General features: G+C 45.6%; 1 protein-coding gene across 3 annotated transcripts in view; it reads right to left on the bottom strand.

Annotated features, from left to right (window-relative positions):
* LOC124552487 (aminopeptidase Ey-like) overlaps positions 1 to 22,641 on the bottom strand; it is a 440,551-nt gene that overhangs the window by 146,935 nt on the left and 270,975 nt on the right. For all 3 annotated transcript variants that reach the window (XM_047126769.1, XM_047126768.1, XM_047126770.1), the window contains exons 3-4: positions 10,864 to 11,141; positions 3,737 to 3,892 (exon numbers count right to left, since the gene is read on the bottom strand). In XM_047126769.1, the coding sequence (XP_046982725.1) occupies positions 3,737 to 3,892; positions 10,864 to 11,141 (434 nt within the window). The remainder of the gene's footprint in view (positions 1 to 3,736; positions 3,893 to 10,863; positions 11,142 to 22,641) is intronic.

Raw genomic sequence — 22,641 nt, 5'->3', positions numbered from 1 at the left:
GATGTTACACTGCTTGCTTCCTTTCTCTTTTGGCAGTGAATCCATGCCACGGTGTTTCGATACAGGCTCACGGGGATGGGACCAGCTTCTATCCCTTCCACAATGCTCATCACAAACTTTTGCCATCAGACTGCGCTGATGTGAGCAGAGGCGTTGGTGAGCGCATTTACGAGGTTGCTTTACTGCTGGATCGAACCTAGAAAAGGGAACAGAGTGAGTGCTTGGCGCGTTTAGTGACTTGCTGCATGGCGAAAAGGGGCACTGTTGCAATACGGGACCGTAGGTGCGCCAAACCCGACCCTCCTCATGTATTTCATACGGTTTTCATTCTTCCATTTTTTTTCGTAAGGATAAGTACGATGATGGTCACTGCAGAAAATGGAGTCCAATGGTTGCATTAACGTTTAATTTCTGAATTATGTGACTCAATAAACAAAAGAAATTGTATTCAGTGCACCATGATGTTCATATATTAAATATCTCTAGGGCATTTGTGTACCTGTAAGTGGCAGAAATGTAACAAAACTTCTAACACCAGATAATCTAATAAATTGTAAGGTGGCAACGGCATTGCACCTTACATGAGTCCATTTGACGTGACACTTTAGGTTTTCTTGGAGTAATAATCTAAATTACGGTGTAGGAAATGTTTGTGGAAACGCATCGGCACGCGAGAGTTCCGCGATTTTGTAATTATAAGATTTTTGGAAAGGCAGTACGCGAGACACAGCTCGGCTACCTCCCCGCCTAGCCGCCGAATGCCACGGCCTGACGGTATGAATGGTGAACTGGGGGATTTCTGTAATCCGTTTAGAGAGACCACAGTGGCCGCCAACCTCTGAAGAACGTGTGGCTGCAGGTGCTCAAGTGTTTACCAAAGCAGTGGGTAGCTGGACGGGCTTTCCTGTGCGTGCTCTCGCCTATGACCCACTAATTTTACGTCTTCGAGTAAATCAAGTGGGGCAGGCCAGGAGTTCCGAATAACAAACTTTCAATGCAAGAATTTGTGTTCGCAACGACGGGGAATCTTGCCGGGAAAATCTCGAGTGGTCTGTTGGGAGAAAACTTCCAGTAAACGCGTTATTGGCCACAGCTGTGGTTCTTCCCAGCCGGCGAGGGCGGAGTTTACTTGTGAAATTTTGTAGGAATAAAAGAATTGTGGAAAAGAGTTCTATTCCCAGGCACTGGCAAACTGGGTATTTTGAGAGCTTCTACTAATGTTATTCGCTCGGTAAAAGTTGAGGTGAGAAAACAAGGGTGAAGAGCGATCTTGCTGGACTCTCGGTAGAGGTCTTCCGTTCTGGGCTCTCGTACTGAGAGGACGTTAGCCAAGTTGTCTCCCATCTTGGTTTTTCGTTCTGAGTGGACGTTAGCCGCGCCAGCTCTTTGCTGCCGGGAAGATGGTTGCAAATGGAGAAGTTTACGGACAGCGGTCTGTTGTGCGAGTAGTGTAGGAGTGTACTTTCAGAGAAGCCACACGCCGACCGCACGGCCGCGCCCTCGGAGACCGCCGCTGCAGCAGGAACATTACGGTGAGATCGTTCCTGCTTCGGCCTGTGTCAGGAGTAACGTTAGATAGTTGGATCACGTGCAGTTGCTGTTTCCACAGAGGTTTCACGGTACTTTGGCATGTAGTGGTTCTTCGTATTTTACGTTTTGTGTCGATGTCAGTCGGTCAGCCAAGTTATAAGAGATCGCGTTTTGGACCGATTTTAACACAGTTCACTGCCAATGCCAGTCAGGAGGATAATTTGTAAATTGTTCATTGTGTTTTATTCAGCATTGATCTGAAGGTTATAATAAAATTATTGTGATTCAGTAGAGCCTTTACCTACAGTAGTTGATCCTGAATTCACCCTTTTGCGTTATTTTATTTTGTGTATGTGTTTGATGTGATTAAACACCGTAAGTGTTCATGATCATTGATGTTTGGAAGTAAAAACAGGTGTGATTCGTCGTCAGCGCTACCACCGCAGATTAATGAGGGGTGACAGAGCCACATTTAAATCTAGCGTTATCCATTTTTGCGTACAGTTCCACTCCCAATTTCTCTGTAAGTTGTTTGTCAGGGGCGAATACACGCAAAAATCTGACAAGCAACAGGTGGGGCGTTACAAAATAATTATGAAAAGGAAAATTTAGGTTTGAAATGAAAACTGGAGTGGCACGTACCGTGGTCACGCGGAATGGAATGCCAGTCCCCATCCAGACCGCAGACTTTTGTCCCTTTATCAGTCGTCGCGCAACATGTCGATATGTGGTAGAACGATATCTGTAGCAGACAAGTCGCGCACGCAGCTGTACCCCCACACAGTAGCTGGAACCCACGCATCAGCGGCAGTGGCCAATTACGAAGTGCGTCGGTGCGCCTCGGTGCCGCGCCCTTGGCCGTGGCCGGAAGCTGTTTGTCAGAGGTCTTTGAGGCGACCTCTGGCAGTCTCGATAGCCAAGGCCGCCAATGGACGCCTGACCAGTGCCGGGGACGCACATTTCCAACACTGACCGAGGAGGACGAGATTGTCGTCGCTATTACCCTGTTGTCGAGAGGAAGAGAGTTCGTAATTCTTCAGACTTAGTGCAAGTAGAAATAAACTAAAAAAAAAATTCTCCGTCCGAACAGGCCACGAAGGCCCAACGTTACCGACCGGCCGCCGTGTCACCCTCAGACCACAGGCGTCATCGGACAGCGCACCGCTCTCCTAGCCGTACGTCAGTTTACGAGACCGGAGCCGCTACTTTCCAATCGAGTAGCTCCTCAGTTTGCCTCACGAGAGCTGAGTGCAGCCAACTTACCGACAGCGCTTGGCAGACTGGATGGTCACCAATGCGAGTGCTAGCCCAGCTGTACTCGGACTGTCTGCTAGCTGGACAGGGGTAGGGTGGAGAAGGTGGTGAAGTTGCTTTGGTGGGCCAGCCATGTCAGTGCCCTCGATCTCTTGAAGTGCTGTGGTACCCAGGAAGACCCAACTAGCATACCTCACATAGCTACTGTAGAGGACAAGGGGTTATCTTATGGAAATACGGTGCGAAATTGTGATTCAGTGTGTTCGAGTGTGCGATGCGCCAGCCTCACGGCAAAGGGCTGACGAAGGCTGGCCGGCGCGTTATGCAGGCGACACAGTTTTGCAGCAGCCAACAGAACGCAGCATTAGCAGAATTACGCAGGCGCGGGACGCGTGTGGCGCGGTTGCGTCAGCCAACTCGTAGAGAACCTTCTAATAAACACGCCACCACGTAACCGGCGGATTCAGCAGCGGTCTGCACTATTTAAAGGCATCAGAGGTGGGCGTCAGCATTCGGTTCGACAGATTGGGCGTTCGGTCACTGTCACGTCGTCGTCATCAGTGACGCTGTTCCCGAGGACCGGCCGGCGGAGGGCGTCTCCCGCTGCTGCACCGGCCACTCCCGGCGTCGTCACGAGCCGCCGCGTCTGCAGGAGGCGCGCTGGGCCGGGCCCGGTGCTGCACAGTCGCTGACTGCGCGCATCGGATCGTCTGGGGCTGAGCTACCGGAAAATGTATTGGGAGAACCAACAATAAAAAGGAAGATTGCTAAAAACAGCCACCTTCTTCTACCCAGCCACGCCCTACAACCCCGACCGTGCCACCCGCTCCGGTCATCCTATTACACTGCGACTTACCTCTGCCCGACTTAGCCTTTACTTTGTTGGGACTGAGGCAGAGGAGTTACGGAGAGTAGAATACGTGTTTTTTTTTTTTGTTTTGACCGTACTCACATCTGCTGCGAGGTGACCAGGGGCATGTTGGAGATGGCGCTGTACTTCCGGTGGTGGGCCAGGCCGATGCTGAAGGTCGCCTTGAAGGCCGGCTCGTCGAAGCACGGGAAGGCGCGCCGTGCGTCGGTCGGTTCGAACTGCGTCACCGCCATCCACCTGCCGCAGTCGACACCACACAATCGTCACAGAACAGACATGGAAACACGGAAGTAAAAGCTACCCTTGCTCCATCACCACCAGCCGACCCTTGCAGTCGTCGTCGCACCCTCAGAGCAAACACAAACGTAAACACTACTCGAAATCCACCACCACCACCAGCCACCTTCCGCAATCGACATCACACCCCTCAGCAAAAAACTTAACACAAGGTTGCCACAAATTTCCCCAACTGAAATTGCCTACATTTCCCTGATTTATAGACAAGTTTTAGATCTTTCCCTAACAAATTTTGAGATCTCAACAATATGTTAAGTAGCTATGATACAAGAAACAATAGTGCAAACGAGGAAATAACTACAAAAAAAATGACTTGCAAGCAAATGATGTTTCCTGATGTGAGCAAAAATCTTCACTACAAATATCAACTGATTAGATGGAGAAAGCAAGCCATATCGTGTGTATGTTTCATTTAGACCACTGATGTTATTTTATTTCAATCAAGCAAAACACACTTGTTGACAAAAATATGCATTTCCTTGGAGTCACTAGACAGATTTAAAATTGCGTGTGGATGTGGCATAGTTCATATTGGAACAACTAAAAGGAGTGTTAATACCTGCCTAACGGAACACAAAAGGAACTGTAGATTGGGACAAACTGACAAATCAGCTGTAGCAGAACACGTTTTCAAAGACGGTGATCACGAAATAAAATTTAGTGAGACCAACGTGATAGCTAGGACCTCACATTATTATACCCGCATGTATAGAGAAGCTATAGAGATCTACAAGCACGGAAATAATTTTAATAGAAAAGAAGATGGATTAAAACTAGACAAGATATGGCGGTCGACTCTGTACCAACGAAGTGACTATCGATTACCTATAATCGAGAGAGATGGCACTGTCCAGAGATAGTTTTAAAGTCTAATGCACGTAATGAGTGGTGGCGCCATCTAAGCGCTCTATATAAGCGGGATCTCCAGCGCCTATCAGCCAGTCGCCGACTCACCTCAGATGATGTTGCCCGCAGTTGGCAACGAAACGTCTGGAAGGGGAAGTAGTTTTATATACGGTCCACAGCAATTCAGCCCGGAAGTTTTACTTAATGAAGACGCCGGCCAGATTTAAAATACCTTCACTGATTTCGGAAATAACCTCAGAAAAAAGTAGGCCTCTTGAAAGAAGTGTATAAGGGAGGGAAGAATTGTGTAAACCAACACTGTAGGAGACCGCCAATAAAATGTTGGTTCTTCTATGTTTGTTACTGTTGGTTATTACCCACTGTGGAATACCTATTATTTTACAATCTATTTTGTGATTTTTCTTTCGAGAAATATACGAGTACATAGCGTACAAACCACCAGTGACTGACACAATTTTCTTCTTCTTATCGCGCATACTTTTTAACATATAAACTACTTTTGAACTGCCAAAATGTACTGCAACAAATAAACTGTCTATAAAACGCCACACTGTAGAACGTACTTGCGGTGAGACAGTCCCAATTCCTGAAATGCATCACCCATCATCTCTGGCCTGCAGAGGAGCGTCCACGGATAAACAGTGAAAATCCGTCGCATTACGCCACACACAAACAGACCTGGCCTGCGAGCAGGTCAGTGAGACTAGATCCGACGGGCAGGGCCCGCACATTGGTGGGAACCGAATGGCTTCACATCGGCAGGCCCGATCCGTGTTACAAATACCTGCTGAATCGGCCTGCGGTTTTGGCCTGTCACAGAAATCCACTCGTGTGGCCAGCTATTCGTGAGCCAAAGACAACACGCTGGTTAAATGAGACCATGGTGATCAATCCAGGCAACAGATAACTTGTTCAAATACTCTGAGGACCAATAATAATGAGAATAGCTAGCAACTCACCGTAAAGATGATTGCTGAGCTGCAGACAGCAACATATGAGAAGACAGTCACACTGTCACAACCAAATCTTCAGGCACAGCTTTTGCCAGAAAGCGACATCACACACACACACACACACACACACACACATATTCACAGAGTCATACAGTCACAACTCACGCCCACGTGACCGCCGTCTCCGGTCACAGTGCCTACAGTCTCTGACAATCAGATCCCAACAAACCACTCCTCCAAACTCCCTGCCTCTCGTCGGCAGCTGTTATGCTGGCCGCAGCAAGTGTTGGCAGCACTGACTGTAAGCTGAGGAGAGTGGTAGGAAGGGGGGGGGGGGGGAGCAGCGGGAATGAGGGCAGTAGGGGGAAGCAGCCAACTTACTCAGCTGCACCCAGCCAGCGACGATGCGTCACACCTCAGTAAACAAACCAGTTCCACTACTGAGGCAAAAACGAGATATTTCCAGTGTCTTTTCAAATTTACCTGATATTTACCTGATTTTCCTGATGTGTTTGAAATTCCCTGATTTCCAGAACCTGTGGCAACCCTATAACACTCCTCTAGTGACTTATAGACTAAACATCACCGCCACTAAGCATATTATGTTGGGGAATGAAATCATCAAACCCGCACTGCTTTTATAGATTTTGGAAAATTTTCTGCATCTACATCTATATTCTACAAGCCACCTTGTCACCTGCGGCAGAGGGTACTTTGCATACCCCTACGACTTACCTTCTTCCTTTGAAAGGGCACAGCCGACTTCCTTCCCCATCCTTCCCTAATCCGACGAGACCGATGACCTCGCTGTCTGGTCTCCTTCCCCAAGCAACCCAACCCCCAACCCAACTTACCTTCATTCAGTCGTCAGTAGCAAACACATTTTTATTATGCTTTACCGGTTTTGAAAAATTAATTTGTCATTTTTAGAAGCCTAGAAAATTAGGGACATTATAAATCTTCGTAACTTGGCTATACATTTATATGAAGTATAAAACGTCTATTACAGAAACTTACTTAGTTTCTCATCAGAAGTCAATATCTTCTGCATAGAAGCATAATGCCATGGTATGTCCAGAAATATACCTATCCTGTGATTATTGTAGACACAGATTGACAATTTACAGTAACTTATTCACACATATGTACGTAATGCACTAGCAGCAAGGAACATATATAAAAGCAGACATAAAAATTATATTAAAATATAAAAATATATAACCAATATATAATACATTTAAGAAAACATGACACATAGTTCTGATATATATGGGCTGTGCCAATTTTCAGAATTTGGTAAGAGATGATATGGAATCAAAATAACGTTTGTTCTTTAATGCGAGTTAATCAATCAAGAAATCTTTTAAATTTAGGTGGGAATGTTTATCTATTTCAAAAGGATTCATTTCGTAACCTTTGTCAAGTACATATACGTAAAATTTCCATGTTAAACAATGATGGGGCAGGGCAGTGTCTGTTTTTCTACTTTGAGATGTTCTGCAAAAGTTGACTTATATGAATTCTCACCGTCTTCGTTGAGCAAGTGCTCAGGAAAGCAGGTCTTAGATGCCATCCCTGTATGTCCTATAAAGAAGCTCGAACCTACATTACTTTACTACAGATTTGAGAAATTTGTCAGTTGCAGGCTTCTCATTATGTATAATGTGCCACTTGGCGACATTATTGGTCGCATATTTTATTGAGTGTACATGAATTTATATTCTTGTTGGTTTTATCATTATAAAGTTTTTGTATGAGGTCTGCTTGATATCCGTTTTTGAGCGTTGTATACTTTAAGTTATCAAGTCCCTTAGCAATAGTAGAAGGGACTAGGAGACCCTCAATGATATGGTTGACCGTATTGTGAAAGAATATCCACCTGTGTTTAAAGGGGTGAATGATGTTATCTGTTGTGGTGGGTTTCTGGCAAATATCAAAGTTAATTTTACCATCCACTAAACGTAGTTTCACGTCTAGAAAACACACTTCGTTGTGTTGATTTTGTATTTCACATGTAAATTTAATGTTAGGATAGACGCAATTCAACATAAAACGTGTTCCAACAATCTACAACACACTTACATCAATGGTATAGATCTATAGTTTTGTGCATCTTTTCAACAACCCTTCTTGAAAATGGGAATTACATGTGCTTTTTTCCAATTACTGGGAATGGAACGCTTACCTCTTCTAGTGACCTATCATACACTCATACTGGAAGAGGAGCAAGTTCTTTCACATACTCTATGTAGAATCGTATTGTTATCTGGTTAGGTCCAGTAAATTCCTCTGTCAAGTGATTTCACTTGTTTTTCTATCCCTTGGTGACTGATTTCCGTGTGTCGTTTGACATTTTAAACAAGGAACCACACAACAGTACCCACTGGTGAAACAGTTTTGCAAGAAAGGATTTAGTATCGCATTGATCTACATAATTATGGACAACAGTGAAGGACAGAGGCTATCCAGAAGAGCTCATAAGCTCAATCAAAAGTTAATATCGTTAAACAGAAGTAGAAATTAATACAGGGAAGAAAATGTATCTGAGATATCGTTAAACAGAAGTAGAAATTAATACAGGGAAGAAAATGTATCTGAGATAGAAATAAATCGAAGAGTTGGACAAAGGTGTTCTCTTTCAGCCAGTATTTTTAACGTTTACATGTTCAAAACTTACTTAAAAACTGCTAATTAAATAATTATCCATGAATTAAATCATATAAGCTGCCTATCATCTCCATTTATTAGTGCACCAAGATTAGAGTAATACACAAAAAGTGAAGTTCAGCCCCATGTAGCATTACATTGGCTAAATCAAATACCTACAGAATCTACTATTATAATTTGTTCCATAAGACGAATGTTATGGCAATTTAAAGTCAATCTGAATACACTGAGAGAAGAAAGACTACCAAACAAAACCCTAAACTACAACCTAAAAGGGCTGGAAACAATCTGAACACTGGTTTGATGCAGCTCTCCACACCAATCTATCGCACGCACGTCTTTTCATATCTGCATACCTACTGGATATTGCATGCATCGATGTAGTCAAGCCTTGGCCTCCTTCTAAAACTTCTGTCTGTCATAGTTCCTCCTATTAACAAGTTAACCATTCCTTAGTGACAGAATGTATGGTGGCAATGGACATCTATTTTTAGTAAGTCAGAGGTCGGGATAATAATGGAATGTCAAGTGAGGAGATATAAGAAAATCTACATGGGCAACATAAAAGTGTACAAGACAGTTATGAAGGAAGGTTACAAGAGGCACTCACGCTGCAGTGTAAGTCAAGTCCCTTGGACGATGACCACTATCTTGATCACTATGAAGATTATAATGATGAACTCAAATATTATTCTAAAGACACCATAAACAATTCCAAACATGATCATGGAGATGATACTGAAGATCATCCCAAATATGACCAGCAAATTGTGAAAAATGATCTTTAAGGTGAATTCGGTGATTATCTCAAAGATGATTCAAAAATAATCCAAAGATGATCTCAAAGATGATAGCAAACATGATCCTAAAGTTTACAAAACACATGACCCTCATCATGATCGTGAAGGTGATGCCGATGATGATCATGAAGTTGTTACTGAAGATGATCCTGAAGGTGATACTGAAGATGATCCTGAAGGTGATGCTGAAGATTATACTAGTGACAACTGAAAATTATCAAAAAATAGTGATCTCAAAGGTGATCCCATTGATGATATTGAACAATGTCCAAAATATGACTTCAAAATTATCAAAATATAACCCACAATATGAAATGAAATATGATGCAAAAGATGATCTTAGAGTTGATTGCAAAAATTATATCAAGATTGAACCAAGGATGACTCAAACATGATCCAAAAGTCTGTCAGACAGATGAAACTGAAGATAAACCTGAAGACAAGGTCCAAGATGATTCTGAAGGTGATACTGAAGATGATCCTCATGAAGCCAGTGCAGATTATCCCAAAGATAAGTTGAACATTATCGAAAACTTCTGAAGCTCTCAAAGATGGTCTTGAAGCTGATCAGAAAGATAATCTCAAAAATTATCTAAAAAATGAGCCACAAAAAATGATGGCCAGGAGCTAGTATGACTCGCTACTGAGGGTCCTGTACATAATTAACTGTGTATGTAGACGGTTCAGCCGTTCCAGGAATGGAGGAACTCGACGAGTATTGCCTGTTGATGACACTGATACTAGCAAGGTATTGGTGCCAGGGAGTTCAAGACTGTGAAGAATGTTTTAATTTCAAGCTTGAAGTCAGAACACATGAGAAAACAAACACTTTTTTCCTTCTCATGTAACTATCAACCAACAGTTTACTGATTTTACTCCTTTACTTGGTTTTTGAAACCTTACTTCTTGTCAAATTTTGTTATTCTACATCAAAGGGAAGTACGCTATTGGTTTCAATAAGTGAGTTTGAATCAAAATATGTGAGGTCAATGGCTGTACCTTCTGGCTGCATGGAAGTTTTTTACCTTACAAAGAGTAGACATATCATGCATAATGTAACAAAGTTATTTGCTATGTCAAAACATATTTATATCTATCTCATTAAAACGAGTTACCTATTACATTTTGTACACAATTAAATTCTTTACTCTGTAAATAATCAACAAAATTTAGAAATCAATGATATGTATTAAAAAAATCCTCAAGTTGATATGACGTCATGGGTCACTACTGGTTTCGACTCCCCTATACTCATGTGACGCAAAGTAGATCCGACTATATAGGACATACTCATGTAATGTTGCAGAAACACATTGTCTATGGCGATACGTGATACGTCTGTCTGTTCCTGTGAAAAAAGGTCCTTAACAGACTGGCAGACAGACAACAAAATGATGCTATAAGAGTTCTGTTTTCGACGGCTGAGGTACAGAACACAAATGATCTCACAGATTCTCTCAAAGTTACTATAGAAGGTTATCCTAAGGATTATCGTAAATATTATCCAGAGGATAATACCAAAAAAGACCATAGTCTTGACGACGGTGGTGATGAATATCGCAGTACTGATCGCCATAAGCGTGGATCCCATACGTGTATATAAATAGCTGAAGAGGGTGGGCACCTCGTGTCGCCGGAGGTGCGGTCCTGATAGCTGGAGCGGTAGTAGCCAGCTAGGCCCTGCTCCAGTGGGGCGGCGAAGGCGAGCCGCAGGCGGTAGGCGGCGCCGGGCTCCAGCGGGCCGTCCAGCTGGAGCACCAGGAAGTCGCGGTCCGTGTCCAGCCGCACGCGCCTCACCGCCGGCGCCGGCGGCCCCTGCGACGTCAGCTGCACCGCCTCCTCGTCCACCGTCAGGTTCTTGGCGTGCAGCCGGAACTCGCGCACCGGCGCCGTCGCCGACAGCTGCACAGAGCGCCCAGCATTAGTTGACCGCTAGCTGCCCGGGAGGCGGGGTGCACAGCGGCAGAGTGGGGAGTGTGGAAAGCGCTACCGGTGGGGGCTGCCCGGGAGTCGGGGTGCGCAGCGGCAGAGTGACGAGTGGGGGAGTGGGAAGAGCGCTACCGCTGGGGGCTGCGCGGGAGGTGGGGTGCGCAGCGGCAGAGTGACGAGTGGGGGAGTGGGAAGAGCGCTGCTGGTGGGGGCTGCCTGGGAGGCGGGGTGTGCAGCGGCAGAGTGACGAGTGGGGGAGTGGGAAGAGCACTGCCGGTGGGGGCTGCCCGGGAGGCGGGGTGCGCAGCGGCAGAGTGACGAGTGGGGGAGTGGGAAGAGGGCTGCCGGTGGGGGCTGCTCGGGAGTCGGGGTGCGCAGTGGCAGAGTGACGTTTGGGGGAGTGGGATGAGCGCTACCGCTGGGGGCTGCGCGGGAGGTGGGGTGCGCAGCGGCAGAGTGACGAGTGGGGGAGTGGGAAGTGCGCTGCCGGTGGGGGCTGCTCGGGAGTCGGGGTGCGCAGTGGCAGAGTGACGTTTGGGGGAGTGGGATGAGCGCTACCGCTGGGGGCTGCGCGGGAGGTGGGGTACGCAGCGGCAGAGTGACGTTTGGGGGAGTGGGAAAAGCGCTGCCGGTGGGGGCTGCCGGTAGGCGGTGCCGAGCGCTGGAGGGCATGTGCCATTCTAAACTGAAACCTACGTGCACATTTCTTTGTGGATATTAAGTGGAGCTCCTCCACACCCACACTTGGACAGGGATCATTCAATAGGATCTACTGTCACGCCCACTTTGGTTAGTATCTGAAAATAATTACAGTGAAACTACAACAGAAACGGCGATTTTTTTTCACCTAGGTTTTAAACATTTGTAACTTTCAGGAAAGTGTCACAAGTGACGAATTTTGAGTAAAATCTACATTTGTGTCGTTGTCATGTTGTGAGGGTACGGGTGTGTAGTATCTGTAAGTGGTTGTTCTTTGGAGGGCGACAATGCCCAGTGGCGCAGAGAGTCGCAAGCAGAGGCAGTTGTTGAGACGCTGTGGAAGGTGTATGCTGCGTGGGCCGAAGGTGGTTGCGTAGCGAAGGATTTATCTCAGTGGTTAATAGTAGTATCACACAGTTTGAATAATAGTGTGTTTATGTTTGTGCAGTGTGATAAAGGACATAAATTAAATTTTACCAGTTCTTAATGCGTCTCCATCAGTTAGTACCACACAATGGACGAAGTCTCAATATACACAGTCAACTAAAACAAGAGGAATGTAACATAATAATCATTAATTAACCTATATAATCTCCAAGTAGACAGGAGCTTATATTTGGCGACCATGACAGAACCAAATGTAAGCTCCTGTCTCCTTGGAGATTATATGGGTTTTAGTTGACTGTGTATATCGAGACTTCGTCCATTGTTAAATCGAATGGTGTGGTACTAACTGATGGAGACGCGTTAGGAACTGGTAAAATTTAATTTATTTCCTTTATCACACTGCAGAAACGTAAACACACTATTATTCAAACTGTGTGCCACTACCACTAAACATAGAGATAAATCCTTCGGTACGCAACCACCTTTGGCTCACGCAGCCTACACCTTCCACAGCCTCTCAACAACTGCCTCTGCTTGCGACTCCTTGTGCCACTGTCGCCCTCCAAAGAACAACCACTTACAGATACTACACACCACTACCCTCACAATGTGAAAATTTACTTCTTTTGCCAAACACAGCTGAGTTTACACAGTGTCATCTCAGCAACACGTTGTGTGGATGCAACTGCGAGAAAATTCTAGAAAAGTGGTTTATTACATTGATTGAGGAACTAAGGAAAAGCAAACTGAGTACCCTACGAAAACACCCCTTCTTCGTTATAAATTGAATCTGCAATGCCTTCACACGTGTTACTCCAAAACGAGTAGCATTTGCTATTTCACTGACCATTAAAAACTACATTCTTAAATAAAAAAAGCCTGCAGGTATTGGGATAACACAGTAGATAATGAATTGTTGCACAGCACCTATATGGAGAAATACTCCCTTCTTTGTGCGCTATCGCTTGCTGATATCTCATTGTGATATTTCAAACCCGTTTATGAAATATTAAAAATTTTGTGGCTATTTCACTCTGGTTTTATGACCGGTGCACATGATCACAAATCGGTGCACTAAATCACACCAATTTTCTTCAGATTGGGGACAGATAGAGATCTCCACCCAAATCTAAACGAAATTTCATACACAGCAACATATTGTGAGAGATGCATCAAACGCAAAACGATAGCGAGTCCGACTTTCCATTGCAAATTTTTTCGAATTTGCCACAGTGTCTTACTTAAATCACAATAAGTACGATATGGGGACATCAGCATGAAGCTGACATATAAAGCTATAAGTAACGCAAAAATGACTTTTATTACCTAATAGTTTCTGTAAAATCGTTTGAGAATGACTGCAGGGCGCGTGCCTCGATTCCGTCATTGCTGACTGGCCGTAAGGTGGAAGACGCTGCCAGCCTCCCCTTCGGAACAAACGAATGGACTCGCCGAGTGCTCTGGACGAAACCTGGAGACCGTGCAGTGGTCACCGTACCCTCGTGCGGACTCCACAGGTGGGGGGCTCCCTCAAAACCGTGTACCTCACACAACTTGTATTAACAGATTACGCTAGTAAGACAAAGAATTCGAAAGTCAGCTGTTTATTATTAAGTTACAGGATCACAGAGAGTGATTTATTTTCGTCTGTCTTGGCTCAAATGGCTCTGAGCACTATGGGACTTTACATCTGAGGTCATCAGTCCCCTAGATCTTAGAAATACTTGAACCTAACTAACCTAGGAACATCACACACATCTGTGCCCGAGGCAGCATTCGAACATGCGACCGTAGCGGTCGCGCGGTTCCAGACTGAAGCGCCTAGAACCACTCGGCGACACCGGCCGGCCCTGCAAAATCAGTTATCAAAACATACATCTTTCTTTCTTTCCCTTGTTGCCGTGTTAAAATTAGCTTTCTTTTCCCGAAACACAGTGGTGTTTACACAGTTCCACGTCACTAACATGCTAATGTAGCTGCTACGCTAGGTTAGTTAGGTTTAAGTGTTTCTAAGTTCTAGGGGACCTCAGATGTTAAGTCCCATAGTGCTCAGAGCCATTTGAGACTAACCTAGCGACATCACACACATCCGTGCCCGAGGCAGCATTCGAACCTGCGACCATAACACATCCCAGCATTTGCCTGGAGCAGTTTAGGGAAATCACGCAAAATCTAAATCACGATGGCCAGACGCGGGTTTGAACTGTCGACTTCCCAACATCGAGTCCAGTGCGCTAACCACTGCGGGACCTCGCTCGGTCACAAATGAAGCAATCAGACGTTTATTATTTTACCGGTCGTAGGTTTTCCTTAACTTATTGACGTTGATTTGGTCTAAATTGCCAGATAAAAAATACACTGTTTCAAGGTTATGTCGGAATTGCAGCTACATTAGCATGTTAGTGACGTGGAACTGTGTAAACACCGCTGTGTTTCGGGAAAAGAAGCTAATTTTAACACGGCAACAAGGGAAAGAAAGACAGATGTGCAAGACAGATGTGCACAATTCCGACATAACCTTGAAACAGTCTATTTTTAATCCGGCAATTTAGACCAAGTGAACGCCAATAACTTAAGAAGAACCTACGACCGGTAACATAATAAACGTCTGATTGCTTAATTTGTAACTGAGCGAGGTGCCGCAGTGGTTAGCGCACTGGACTCGATGTCGGGAGGTCGACAGTTCAAACCCGCGTCTGGCCATCCTGATTTAGGTTTTCTGTGATTTGCCTAAACTGCTCCAGGCAAATGCTGGGATGGTTCCCTTGAAGGGCATGGCCAACTTCCTTCCCTATCCTTCCCTAATCTGATGGGAGCAATGACCTCGCTGTTTGGTCCTTTCCCCCAAATCCACCAAACAACCTCTGTTTGTGCCGTTACAAAATCCATACTAATTCTTATTTCATCAGCTGCTGATAGTCCACTGAAGAATTACATTATTTCATTGAATAAGTCTGTATTCGCTCATATATCACAGTAGACAGCAAAGTTTCACATGTTAGCTATGTGGAAAAATACTGTCCACTTTACAAGCTATCACTCGCCAAAAATAAATTTCAGTTTCTCGAGCCACTTATGAGATCAGAAAGGTGTTGTAAACATTTCACTTGCACTCTTGTTTGCACAGACAATCGAAAGTGAGTGCACTGCACAGAATCAATTTTCTCGAGATGCCAGATAGATTGTAACACCCCACCCGTCAATTATCTGGTTTTGGTGTGTGTTCACCCCAGCTAATTGACTAACAGACTAACAGATCAACAGAGAGTGCAAAACTGCCGCAATATCGGATAACGCAAAAAAGTAATATGGCCCTGCGACTCCTGATTGAACTGTGGTGGCAGTGTTGACATTAATTTATTCAGAATTGATCACTTTTAATTAAAAAGGGGTGCACGTTGACATTATATTCAGCTATTGAACACAAGATGTAAATGTCGAACATAAAATTAATTAAGAAAGTGACTTGGGATTTCAACTACTTGATTGAAAACAGATGCAGTCGATTAGCACAAATTTATTTTAACTCCCGACCTTCAATCATCACATTACAAGACTCTCCTATCAGGCAGTGGTAATAAATTGCGTTTGCGTGGAGTAAAGCGCGATACCTCAAAAGTAATTCCTATTGACTGACCCAGGCGTAATGCGAAGTGCGAGAAGAATTATACAAATCACGTCCCATGAAACCTTCGTGGAAACTTTGCCGACGTGATCCAACAAATTAATCAGTGGCTGGAGCGGGCGCAATATCACCAAATTCAGCGTGGCAGGGTGGCGTCGTTGTGTGGACGTTGGGCCGACCTCGTGGTGCTGCAAGGCTGCACTCGTCTATTCACTCCTAGCTATCTTGCTCAGTACATAGCTGAACCAAAACTTCCTATCTCCAAGCTCAATCGTTCCCTTTGCTAAGTCCTAAACTGCAGAGATGCTCACTCTTTCTCAGGCAAGCTGAGTAAAGAACGCCACGTCCACACTCTAGGCAAGCTGGCAACGGAAGACCACTATGGAGACTTCTCCCAGTCTGCTCTTCACCTCGGTTTCCCCTCCAGCAAAATCACTTACGCCAGTTGCAGCGCAAGTTGCGTTAATTATGTGTCACTTCCCGGCGCCGACTCTTGCCTGCTCTGGGAAGTGAACAAATTCCCAGAAAATTTCCCTTCATCTCAACTTCTGCTATTTAGCTCCTCCCAGGCCACCCATCAAGGTTAGTGTCTGCACAAACACCAATTTTTCCGGAATTCCGACTCTCAGGAGAGTACTTCAAATTCCTTGGTCCTACATTCCCATCGGAGGCCAGCGTATTTCATTCTGTCGCTCTTCACCTGATTTACTTCAGACTCTGTGGACCGTGAATTCAGCGTGAAGTTGCTATAGTCACGAACACGCATATTTTGACCTCTGTTGACCGCTCCACCGTAACTTTGCACGGCTTTCTCGCACGTTTCACTGAAAACGGGATGATGGACATTTATCAACAAGTGTACAATTTCTCCGTCTGTTCCCCAGTACACCAGCATGGGGTCAACCACCCCCTCACTGCCACTCATCTTAAGGCGGCTGGAGGCCGCACCCTGTTACCGCTTTCTCAGAGCTTGAGCCGCCCAAAGCTTTCTATTGTCGCTTCCCTTCACCACTCCCTAGCTGGCCACGGTCAATTCTGAGTACTTCCCTGGGGTAAACTAGCCTCCAGTAAATCGATGCATTTCCACGAAGTTTTCATGTCGCGTGAATTACTTTAAAACCATCACCCGACATTAATTATTCCAATACGTCCATACTATACCCTCTACAAGATGCATTGTGCCTTGTCAGTCATTTTTGTTCAGCCCTACTGTTCGCTCGACATGAGTTAGGTCATCTTTAATGACAAGATATAAATGTGGTCTCAAGTTTAAAGAAAAATTCAATGTGTTAACTGCCTCTCGTACACAGCAGTATTTGGAGTAACTGCACCAAACACAAACTATAGCTACCCCTTTTTCCTTTGCAAAGTATTCGACTTAAGCACTGTACATTTCTAAATCAAGGAATATCACAATAACTATGATCCTTAACGAGATTATAGGCAGTTCATCATTAAACTGACGAATGAGGCTGTGAATGTGTGAGAATCCTTTTTTTTCCCCCCAAACAGTTTCTTTAAAATCTTTTGTGTAAGGTTGCCATGCAGCCGGCATGCAGACACCTCCGTTCCTGCTGTGTAGCTGAGGTTGGCAGAGAACGTTAGACGAAGCTCATGGGTGCGTACCCAGTGGGAGACTGAGGGATAGAGTTGCCCAGCGCTGACAACGAGGATCACCCTCTGTGCATCGGCAAGGTAATCCTGCACAAACTCTACATCCTATGGAACCGTGGGCTTCTGAGGCCAGGAACAGCCTCATTAGAATCTTCTGGCACCTTCTACTGCATCATTTTAGAAAATAGTTCAAATGCTTAAACACTAAAGTGAGCAACGTCTCGAGGGTTAGGATAATTTAGCTCGCGGGTGTGGGAGGGGAGGAATACTTCAACATACTGTGGTTTTAATGGCGTGAAAAGACCACTGACGCTAAATTCGGTAGACACTGGATATTTCTGGCTTTCATCGTACTTAGATATGATCAGTGTAAATTACTGAACCGGTGCGATGCTATTCCTAAAACAGCTCGAAAACTGTCTTTGAAAATTTCCAATTGCTGCTAACTAAATAGCATTTATAACTCATCAACTTAGTCACTATCTAAAACTAACCGCAACAATATTTCAGCTATCTTGAAGCAGAGACGACTCCGCTGACTGGGACACGTCCACCGTATGGATCCTGACAGATTACCACGTGAGGTGATGCTCGGAGAGATCTCTACAGCCAAAAGACCTGTAGGACGTCCTGTATTGAGGTTCAAGGACTCCGGTAAACGAGATATGGAGAGCTTTGGAATCGACACAAACAAATGGGAGACACGGGCTACCATGAGACCAGAGTGGCGTGATGATACACTCCTGGAAATTGAAATAAGAACACCGTGAATTCATTGTCCCAGGAAGGGGAAACTTTATTGACACATTCCTGGGGTCAGATACATCACATGATCACACTGACAGAACCACAGGCACATAGACACAGGCAACAGAGCATGCACAATGTCGGCACTAGTACAGTGTATATCCACCTTTCGCAGCAATGCAGGCTGCTATTCTCCCATGGAGACGATCGTAGAGATGCTGGATGTAGTCCTGTGGAACGGCTTGCCATGCCATTTCCACCTGGCGCCTCAGTTGGACCAGCATTCGTGATGGACGTGCAGACCGCGTGAGACGACGCTTCATCCAGTCCCAAACATGCTCAATGGGGGACAGATCCGGATATCTTGCTGGCCAGGGTAGTTGACTTACACCTTCTAGAGCACGTTGGGTGGCACGGGATACATGCGGACGTGCATTGTCCTGTTGGAACAGCAAGTTCCCTTGCCGGTCTAGGAATGGTAGAACGATGGGTTCGATGACGGTTTGGATGTACCGTGCACTATTCAGTGTCCCCTCGACGATCACCAGTGGTGTACGGCCAGTGTAGGAGATCGCTCCCCACACCATGATGCCGGGTGTTGGCCCTGTGTGCCTCGGTCGTATGCAGTCCTGATTGTGGCGCTCACCTGCACGGCGCCAAACACGCATACGACCATCATTGGCACCAAGGCAGAAGCGACTCTCATCGCTGAAGACGACACGTCTCCATTCGTCCCTCCATTCACGCCTGTCGCGACACCACTGGAGGCGGGCTGCACGATGTTGGGGCGTGAGCGGAAGACGGCCTAACGGTGTGCGGGACCGTAGCCCAGCTTCATGGAGACGGTTGCGAATGGTCCTCGCCGATACCCCAGGAGCAACAGCTGGGAAGTGGCGGTGCGGTCCCCTACGGCACTGCGTAGGATCCTACGGTCTTGGCGTGCATCCGTGCGTCGCTGCGGTCCGGTCCCAGGTCGACGGGCACGTGCACCTTCCGCCGACCACTGGCGACAACATCGATGTACTGTGGAGACCTCACGCCCCACGTGTTGAGCAATTCGGCGGTACGTCCACCCGGCCTCCCGCATGCCCACTATACGCCCTCGCTCAAAGTCCGTCAACTGCACATACGGTTCACTTCCACGCTGTCGCGCCATGCTACCAGTGTTAAAGACTGCGATGGAGCTCCGTATGCCACGGCAAACTGGCTGACACTGACGGCGGCGGTGCACAAATGCTGCGCAGCTAGCGCCATTCGACGGCCAACACCGCGGTTCCTGGTGTGTCCGCTGTGCCGTGCGTGTGATCATTGCTTGTACAGCCCTCTCGCAGTGTCCGGAGCAAGTATGGTGGGTCTGACACACCGGTGTCAATGTGTTCTTTTTTCCATTTCCAGGAGTGTATATCATCTGGAATGTCGAAGCACGATGAAGGCTTGTTAGATAGATTAAGGCAGAAAAAGCTTCACAATGCTACCACTGCTCCTGCCTCAGCAGCCAGATACACTTGTGACAATTGAGGCAAGAGATGTCTTGCTGCCATTGGCTTGACAAGTCATATGAAAAAATGCAACCCATAAACACACAGACATTGTAACAATCATCTACCAAGATGTCGTGGCCTATATGTATATATGGTAGTTGAGTGTGGACATGGAAGTTTTGTTGTCACAGAGTAGCTGCTTCGAATCTTGCTAGTAAGAAGTTCTTTAAACCTTTACAATACATATTACTTAAAAAATGCAAATGTTGCTAATAAATACTGAATCACAATCTTTTACTAATAAAATTAGCTTTGATTACTGTTTACATGGAAACTGAATATTCACAATAAACTAAAATTTGTGTGTGGTGTCTGTTGTTTCAGACTTGTCCAAAAGAACAGAAACCATTTTGATCCTGCAACAACTATGGATCAAGACAAAAACGAAATCTGCCAGTGGGTACTGATTTACCGGGTGATAAAAAAGTCAGTATAAATTTTAAAACTTAATAAACCACGGAACAATGTAGATAGAGAGGTAAAAATTGACACACGTGCTTGGAATGATATGGGGTTTTATCAGAACCGAAAAAAAAAGTATTGCTAGACGCATGAAAGATCTCTTGCGCGCGTCGTTTGGTGATGATCGTGTGCTCAGCCGCCATTTTCGTCATGCTTGGCCTCCCAGGTCCCCAGACCTCAGTCTGTGCCATTATTGGCTTTGGGGTTACCTGAAGTCGCAAGTGTATCGTGATCGACCGGCATCTCTAGGGATGCTGAAAGACAACATCTGACGCCAATGCCTCACCATAACTCCGGACATGATTTACAGTGCTGTTGACAACATTATTCCTCGACTACAGCTATTGTTGAGGAATGATGGAGGACATATTGAGCATTTCCTGTAAAGAACATCATCTTTGCTTTGTCTTACTTTGTTATGCTAATTATTACTATTCTGATCAGATGAAGCGCCATCTGTCGGACATTTTGTGAACGTTTGTATTTTTTTGGTTCTAATAAAACCCCATGTCATTCCAAGCATGTGTGTCAATTTGTGCCTCTCTTTCTACATTATTCCGTGATTTATTCAGTTTTCAAATTTATACTGACTTTTTGATCACGCAGTATATTAAATTGGTAAGTTGAAAATTTGTGCTGGACTTGGATTCGAATCTCTGTCTCCTGCTTGCTAGGCAGATGTGCTGACCAGTATGCCATTCAGACACAGTGGTCACCACCCCAGCGCACCTCCCATCAGGCCCAAATCCTCAACTTGACACGACACATTACTGATGCAGCGCCCCTTGCTCATTAGCCTCATTACTCGCAGCATCTCGCCAATTTACATAAGACTTGATGTGCATCCATGCTGGAACGACCATTAGCCGCCACTGCCTTAGTAGTTGAGAATCTGGGTCTGACGGGAGGCATACTAGGATCGAGTGTGCAGCTGTGGTGACCACTGTCATACTCCTTTAGGAAATCATCCTGGTCTGCACAAAATTGGAAAGGGTCATTGGGTAAGACTACATCGCCAGTTTGCTTCACCTCACAACTGGGTCTACACTGTCACAAAACTTGCTCGGAGCCTAAAACCTCAGACCAACACATACATGGGACAGAGTATTAAGACATCTCCAGGAGGCTTCACGCCAGTACCCTAATACACCACCTTTATCCTAGATAACAGTCTGACTTTGAGGAACAAGAGAGGTCACAAGTTTCTTTATGCTGTATCCATATGAAGCTGCTGATTGATGACTACACCCCGTAGACCTACGGCTGGGATGTGGACTGCTATTTTCCACCATCTATCCCAAATAGTCCCAGACACTACTTCTGGGATTAACTCTGCATAATTTACCATGCTACTCCAAGTGCAGTAGAATGCATGAGTGCTCATCATGCATCATCATCACCACCACCACCACCACCACCACCACCACCACCACCACCACCATCATCATCATCATCATCATCATCTGGTAGATGGCAGCAAGGAAGGAGAAGAATTTTTGTTTGATAGAATATGTGAAGAGTTTGTCGGCTGTGCCTGGCCAGTGTGCTTTCGCACGTGAATATGAAAAATCTGTATCTTGTTGCCAGAGTATTTTGCTTCAGTTTCGCCAGTTCCGTCACAGCGGTTGCCCGTCTAAAAGAAATAGCACGAGACGACCGCGTATCTCAAATGGAAATCGCGGAGTGTTTGAGACAGAGCTTTTGGCGAAGTCCAGAAATGTCAACTGTGCGTGCAAGTTGCGAATTGGGGATTCCGCGGAAAACAGCGTGAAATATTTTTCGGCTGCGTTTGCATTCCAAACACAACAGTTCGCAACTCTTACAGCAACCGACTTCAGATGATTACAACCACCGAGTGGAGTTTCATACCTGAATGCAGCAAGCTATGGAAGATGGTGACCACTTTGGAGAGACCTCGATGTCACGTGACGAGGTGGTTTTCCCTCTGTCGAGAAACGCGAACTGTCAGTGTGTCAGAGCGGGGGTTGTGAACTGCCGCTTGTCTGACTGGAGTTGGAAAGCGGTTCACCAAAAGTGAATGCTGTCTGTGCCATACCTGAGACAATGGTGTATGTACGGTTTATTTTCCTCTATCGAGCAGATGGTGCCAGGTTCCGTGTACCTGGATTTGTTGTAGTTGTTGTCCTCGAGTGTCATTTTCCAAGAAGACAGGGCTCCACCTCACTGGAGCACAGCTGGCCACTTCTCTCAACAGAGAACTGCCACTGCTCTAGGTTATACTCCTCTATTGCTGTCCGCAGCTCGTGTTCTAGTGGATCACAGGGTCCCACATTCGATTCCCAGCCAGGTTGGGGATTTTCCCTGCCCGGGGACTCGGTGTTCGTGTTGTCATCATTTCATTATCATCATTCTTGATAGTGGCTCGATTGGATTGTGT

This window comes from Schistocerca americana, chromosome 10 (genome assembly GCF_021461395.2).
Source record: "Schistocerca americana isolate TAMUIC-IGC-003095 chromosome 10, iqSchAmer2.1, whole genome shotgun sequence".
Classification (NCBI taxonomy): Eukaryota; Metazoa; Arthropoda; class Insecta; order Orthoptera; family Acrididae; genus Schistocerca; species Schistocerca americana.
This window is presented reverse-complemented; position numbering and strand designations above follow the sequence as displayed.